The 7,348-nt window shown below is 45.8% G+C and overlaps 1 protein-coding gene across 1 annotated transcript; it reads right to left on the bottom strand.

The window, feature by feature from the left end:
* Positions 1-3,368: 3,368 nt before the first annotated feature.
* On the bottom strand, positions 3,369-6,862 carry NKX2-1 (NK2 homeobox 1). The gene is made up of 2 exons (XM_020991093.2): positions 6,390-6,862; positions 3,369-5,162 (listed from the first exon to the last, which is right to left on the bottom strand). The coding sequence occupies exons 1-2, from the start codon at positions 6,754-6,756 to the stop codon at positions 4,480-4,482; spliced, it is 1,050 nt and encodes a 349-aa protein (XP_020846752.1). The 5' UTR covers positions 6,757-6,862; the 3' UTR covers positions 3,369-4,479.
* Between the last annotated feature and the right edge of the window lie 486 nt (positions 6,863-7,348).

Consider the following 7,348-nt stretch of genomic DNA (forward strand, 5'->3'; position numbering starts at 1 on the left):
TCCTGCTTTCAATACATAGACGATATAACCAGGACCACCTCCCCAAATCTTTCCATAAAAAAAATCAAAAATCCTTTGGGAACCTGTAGGTGTTTACATTCAGGTCCCCCTTTTTGAAGAGGTCACAGTCCTTCCTAGTTAAAGAAAGAATTGCCTCTCTTTGAGGCCCAGAGGAATAGATGGATAACTACTGATCGCCTACTGCTTTAAATTATGTCCTGAATCGATTTATCTCAGTATTAGCATGGGGTTTTCTCTGATTACACTACTTGGACCAGTTAGGCACTTCACCCAAAGCCAGCCCATCTTTCTGAGCTTGGGCTGTCTCCTAACCTCTTGGAAGTTCTGCAGAGACCAGTTTACACTGAACATTGAAAATTGTGTGTTTGACTCCCTGACTCCTCACTTTCTCTCTCCCTCTTTCCACTCCTTTTTTCCCCTCCTTCCCTCATGTCCTTCCTCTCCTCTCTCTTCCTTGTCTCTCTGTCTTTCTGTTTCTGCATGCCTGCCTGTCTTCTCATGCCAATTCCACCTCCTCCCCAACACTGCATAACTGATTTCCTTAGGGGGAAAGCAGAGAGAACAGTTTTGATTCTTCCTTCCCTCCTTCCATTTCCTTTTTTATCTCTTTTTCCTCCTCATGACTTCCATTCCCCATCCAACACCAGTTCGGTCAGGGCTTCCTTGCCTTTAGATTCCCCAGCTTCTCCTATTTTCTTCGGCTCATGCGAAAGCCGGGGGCGGGGTGGAGTGGGGGGCGGGTAGCAAAGCAAAATGCTTTTTGATACTAAACATCAAACATGGTGAATTCCTTGGTTTCAGCCCCCAATACCACTACAACTGCACTCCAGGGCTCTTGAGAGTAGTCTCATGTTTACATCAGAGAGGGAGGGAGAAAAATTCCCTCTGCATTCCCCCCCCCCACTCCTTTAAGTAGTCTGCCAGGGCCTGGGAGTAGGGATAGAGGTGAAGAAAGGTCTCGGGGTTCAGGAACAGAGCCCTTTGCATTAAAAGAGGGAGAACCCCAAGATGGAAAAGACAGGTGTTACCCAAACATTTGTGGAATCTACAGGATTATTTTACTTCTTACTTCAGGTGCCACTCTGAGAAGAACAGCAAGGCATCCTTTCTGCCTAAACTGCAAATGAACCAAGGATGGGGGACTATCTTTTGAACTAATGGAAAGAATGGAGAAGACATCCCAGCTGTATAGAGGTCCCAGGGGAGAAAATGTTGTCAGACTAGGAATACAAGCAGGAAATGCATTTCTGCTGAGAGTAATTCAAAAGCTCCACACTTAGTTCTTCACTCCTCAATTATTTCTCCACAAAGAAGTTTGTAATATTTTTAAGTGTCCTAGAAACTATGTCAGAAAAAAAAATCCTCCGCCCTCCATAAATTTGTTAAAGCGTTTGTTTGCATTTCTCTTGATTGATATGTAAATGTAGCCGGAATCCTGTTTGCTCAGAATTTTGTGCTACAGAAAGAAATGAATTCACCTTTCCTTGGAACAAGTCAACAGACTTTAAACCAACAGCAGACTACGGTGTAAAAGAGTTTATTTAATGGAAAAACTAAATCTACTTTAAGAAAGACAAATCCATGTGCAGAATTAGCCAGTTGGATATTATCCAGAACCAGCTACTAGCGTGGGGCTGAGACGCCCCTCTACCTCCGTAGGTCTATGCTCCCTCCCACTACAGTCCAATTTCTCCCCGTACCCGCTCTCTCCTCTTTGGGCCCCTAATCCCAAACCACAGGTCCCTCTTTGGCTGAACCCAGAACACATTTGGAAAGGAACGTCCACGATGTTTAAAAGTTTAGTGTTGATTTCTTTTGGTTTGAAAATATAAATTTTTCTCATATTTCCTAATTTCCCTTCAGTAATAGACATGTTTTCCAGCGTCATCCTTTCCGATCCCCACTCCTATTTTTATTCTAAACAGGACAATCGAACAGTACCATACATAGAACACCAATACAATCCTTTAATAGAGAGCAAAAACAGAAAAGCTTGCAAGAAGGGGACTTGCTACCTTGAAGTTTTGAAATGTTTTCACCAACTCTGGTGTCCCTAAAGAGAGCCCAGGGACCTATTTGAATCTTTTAATTTCTTCCACTGAAAAGAAAATGAAGAGAGGAGTAGAAAAGAAAGGAAAAGGAAAAAAAGTGTGAGTGAGGAAACTTGCCATTTTCCTTCGGCATTTTTGCAAATAATTAAATCTATCCAGTTTACGAGGTTGGGGGGGGGGATGATGTTCTGGAGATTTCCCATCCCAATTCTTTCTTTCAGGCACTTTGGATTGCCTATTTGAGTGGGGGTTGGGAGGGAGGGGAAGACTTGTGGGCAGCTACGTTTAATACATCCATTTTTTAATTCCTTGAGAGTTATTTAATTCAACCTACCCTTGAAGCTGTTTTCCTTCACTTCCTGGAGAAGAGAAAGGGTGGAGAAAACCAAATAAAGTTGGGAGAAAAGAGGAATCAGGAAAGAAAGGATGCAGAGTGATGCTAAAGATTCTTTGCAGAAAGGATTTAGGATTCCGGAGTTGGATACAAGTTGAAAAAAGCCTTAACCATTAGCCAACCTATAGTTTCCATTCTAAGGGCTCCTCCAGCCTTGTCCCCACAATCCTGTAACCCTTATCTCATATGATTCTTATTTCCTCATCCTAGCTAAAAATCGCCTGCAAAGAAAACAATCCACAAATAAACTCTTACGGTAGAGCCAGTGAACCTGCAGTCAATAAGTCTCTATCAGTCCGCAGAAATAGCTTTTTAAGGGCACAAATTCTGTCTCTTCTTCTCCCCTCCCCACTACCATTTAAAAGAGACATACATATACACACACAGCTAATTCAAACTGCCTTGCAGGAAAGCTATTCAGGATTCTAGCATAAAGGCTAAGTTCTGAGCACAACCAATTCATTTAAAAATGACATCTTTCAGCATTATTAAAATTACATCTCCAGTGGGGGAATAAAGAATTTTCTTAGTATTTTATAGAACAAATGAGAGATTTTGTTTCTGAAACAAGAGGGATTAAATATTTTATTTTTTGTTCTTCATTTTCTATCCGTTGCTATATCTCCTACAAATAATTTTCTTTTCCAGTCCTCAAGATAGCTGCCTCCCAGGAGTGGCCACAAATTTATCTTCAGTAAGTTGAGCAAAAGCTTCGATCTCTATCTAAATAGATCTGGGTCTTCCACACCTCAGAAACTCTGGAAGATTGAATCCCTTCTCTAGGGAGAACCTAAAACAAGTCTAATTTCCCTGAGGGAGTGGTGATATGCCCCTCCCTCAATCCCAACAAACTCCCACAATCACTAAAACTAAAAGGGGTATTAATAGAAGAAAAAAAGGAATATTTTTAATTTGTATAATTTATTAGAAGCTTCGTAGGAACTATATTTAAGCCAAATATCTACATAAGTTACAAAAAAAAAAAAGACTGACTTCGCAAATACCAAACTGCCAAATAATATACACGGATCTGTCAATGTCCATAAAAAAATGTGAAGGGGTGAGTAGGTAGGGGGAAGTTGCAAAATTTCCTTTTTACAACAAAATATACAGATACTAAAAACTAGATGTTTAGTCCAACTTTTGACAGCGTTATACAGCTACAGGTTCACATCAAAGGTAAGAAAAAAATGTTATGCCAAGGCCAGTGAAAATGTTTCCTCTGCCTTGAGAAGCCAGATTGGGGGCCAGGAGGAGACTGAGGGATTGAAGCCTGGGTGTCTTGTGCCTCCTTTGTTTCTGTGGCGAGTGGGTTTGGTAAAGGCGCCTTTCCTCTTTCCCCAGATTCCCATTTCCGAAATCCTTGTATTTACATTCGAGTATACTTCGCTGGTAAAGTGTGTGGGTGAATGGTGTTTCCTGGTATGTGTGCATATGTATATGTGTATAAGTATGTTTGTATATATATATGCGTATAGAGTATTTATACCCATATACATATGCGTATATACGTTCGCGTATATATACACGTATATGTAGATGATATACCTGTGCTTATATATACATACATATATGTGTGTATATATATATGCTCACATTCCCGTGCGCGCGCGCGCTCTCAGACACACACACGCACACACACTTTTAAAGTCACGATGGCCCTCTCGGAAAAGCCCCATTCAGGCGTTCTAAACCCATTTTCATCACCTAAGAGAAACCCCCAAAGTATTTTTCTTTCTGTCCGTCTCTTTCTGTTTAAAGATTCCTTAAAGAAACCTTAAATTCATTTTTTTTTTGCTTCTATTAAAACACACAAAATTAAAAAGCACAGAAAAGAAAGACGTCCAGCAGTTTGGTTTTTGTTTTGTTTCTTTTGTTTAAACGGGTAAAGACTATTAAGAAAAGTTGGAACATAACGTGGGAGCAGCTTATTTGATTCTTATCTGTGTGTGGTGTGGTGGGGAAATGTGTAGAGTGGAGGGAGGGCTCATTTGTTTTTGGTATGAAATCCTTTCACCAGGTCCTACCGTATAGCAAGGTAGAACAGGACATGGCAGCGCCATAGTCCGAGCTCGAAGAGTTCAGGTGGGACAAGCTGGACACTTGGCTTTGGAGAGACGAAGGACTGGCGGAGTGCTGGGCCAGATCCGGGGATTGACCAGCGCTGCTGGACTGGTGGTTCGGGTGCTGGCTCAGGCTGGTACCGTTGCTGGACACAGTGATGGCCGCAGCCGCGGACCCCTGCTGTTGGTGGCCTTGGAGGCCAGCAGCGCTGGGAGCATTGGAACCCGCCTGACATGGCTTTCCATCCTTGACCAAGACTGGCACTGCCACCCTCCGAGGGGACTGCTGCTGTTGTTGGCAGGAACCGCTGTCCTGCTGCATCTGCTGCTGGGCGGCCTTGTCCTTAGCCTGCCGCTTCATCTTGTAGCGGTGGTTTTGGAACCAGATTTTGACTTGGGTCGGCGTAAGGTGGATCATACTGGCCAGGTGTTCTCTCTCAGGAGCCGACAGGTACTTTTGCTGCTTGAAGCGCCGCTCCAGTTCGTACACCTGCGCCTGGGAGAAGAGGACCCGGCGCTTTCGTCGCGGAGCGCTCTGCAGCGGGGCTATGTTCTTGCTCACGTCCCCCAGAGGGCCCAGGCCTCCCATGCCGCTCATATTCATGCCGCTCGTGGGGCCCATGAAACGGGAGACTGCAAGGTGACAATAGTACATGGGTCGGGCTGGGGACCTTGCTGACATTTCTGCCTCAGATCCCCCAACTACAGCCCCACACCCCACCCCTCTAGACCCTGACCGCCCCGTCCAGGCACACTGTTCACCAGCTCAGGGAGTCCACTGTACAGGGAAAAGGGAGGCTGGGGATTTTTATTACTTTTTGTTTTTGTTTTTGATTTTTTTTTTGAGCGGGAAAAAATACTTTCTCTCTTGGTCTAGAAGACTCAGTGAGACAGTGCAGTCCTCGAGGGACTTCTGAGGGAATCCTAGCTGTCCTAACTGCAGTCCAGAGACTGGAAATTCAGTCTTTCTGAGAGATGTATTGTATATACATATCCCCATTTACTTAGAAGAAAGTTGCCTTGGAAAAGCCTGGATCAACCCCCAACAGAACTCATTTCAATAGGATAGAGAGAAGAGGCTGAGGGCCTTAAGGAAGAAAGGGCTTCATATTTGAGAGAAAATTCAGATATCTGGAACTGTGGAACTGGGAAAAGCCTTAGGCTAAAACATCTCTAATTCCCCCACCCCCCATATTCCTCATGTCTCCTCACCCGGTCAACCCCTCAGCCATTGATGGAAGGCGAAACCGCCTACTTCTGTTTAGAGAATTCTCCTGCCCTCCAGAGCAAAGGACTTAGTTGATTTCCTTTCTCTCAGCATTTCCTTCCTCCTTTCTCTAGTTTCTTCTTTGGTGGTTGGAGTAAGAGTACTCCGTGCTTTGTACCCTAGACTAACCCCCTTCTTGCTTTTTCGGAAATCTCAGGCTAGGCCGCAATTGTAGCTCCCTGATGCCACCAACCTCTCCCCCTCCCCCGGCCCCCCCATCAACTTGCTTCATTCCCACAGGAAACATTTCCCCATGGTAAGGACACAGTCTCTGCCTATATTATTCTGCCTCATCTTTCTCTTAGACCTCTCCAAAGAGGTATTGGGAGAGGTAGGGAGGGTATGGAGAAGAGGGAGACAAATACAGGGGGATTTTCCATTGAGTGGTGCCTGGGACACCCAGAACCTTGTTACTCCTTCTCTCTGCTTCCCTTGACAGATAGGAGGAAGAGGGAGGACCCCCCCGCCCCAGCTTCCCTGCACTCCTACTCCTTTGCGCCGCTGCCTGGACGTCCCCTCAGTGAACCAAGCTTCCCTTCCCCCCGCACTCACCCATTCCCTTCGTTCTTGCCCACTCATGGGGTAACACTTACTGGAGGGAAAGCGTGGATCCGCGTTGGCCCCATACCAGCCTGTGGCCGAGGCGCTGTTCCTCATGGTCTCCTGGTAAGGAGGCAGTTCGCTCATGTTGCTGAGGTTCCCGTTGCAGTAGCCCCCCATAGCGGTGTGCGAGAGCTGGGGGACCCCAGCAGCAGTCATATGGTAGGCGGCAGTCACGGTCCCGTTGTGACCCATCGGATGCTGCTGCATAGCCGGCTGGGCTACCTGGCTCTGTCTGTATGCCGCTAGCGGAGCCCCGAGGTTACTCCCCTCCATGCCCACTTTCTTGTAGCTTTCCTCCAGGGGACTCAAGATGTCAGACACAGAGAAAGGAGTCGTGTGCTTTGGACTCATCGACATGATTCGGCGGCTAGAGGAGGAAGGAAGAGGAGGAAAAAAAAAAGGAGAGGGGGGAAGGCAAAGCCTCGCTGCTTTTTCCCCCTCCCTTTGCCAAATATTCTGGTGTTGTTACCTTAACGCCGATCTTGTTGGATGTACACGTAACGGAGTGGCCCAAGTCCGCCTTAATTGGATTGAGTGGAGGCTCAGGGGCTGCCTTCCGTTTGTTTTAGCCAGGCGCCAGGTTTTAGGCAGCCACCAGAGGCGGGGCGTAGGCACTAAAGCTACAAGACAATAGAAGCCTACATCTTGCCCGAGATAATTAGCTTACATGCTGATGACAAGGTAAACACCTTTAAGTTTCACTTGTCAGGATTTTTAAAGTCTTAAAAGAAAGGAGAGGGAGAGACGGGACATTTTTCTCTCCCTCCCCCCCAACTCCTCACCCCCCTGATTTCTTGTGGGGTGTCGGTAGGGTGGGTAGGGGAGAGGAAGAGGAGGGAATGCAAGCAGGGAGGGATGGTAGGGGGAGCAAAAGAGGAGGAGTGAGAGAGAAGGTAAATGCTGCTTTTCAATCAACTTGCAGAATGAAAAAGTGAAATTACTTTCTCCT

This window comes from Phascolarctos cinereus, unplaced genomic scaffold (genome assembly GCF_003287225.1).
Source record: "Phascolarctos cinereus isolate Bilbo 61053 unplaced genomic scaffold, phaCin_HiC Scaffold_2;HRSCAF=192, whole genome shotgun sequence".
Taxonomy (NCBI): domain Eukaryota; kingdom Metazoa; phylum Chordata; class Mammalia; order Diprotodontia; family Phascolarctidae; genus Phascolarctos; species Phascolarctos cinereus.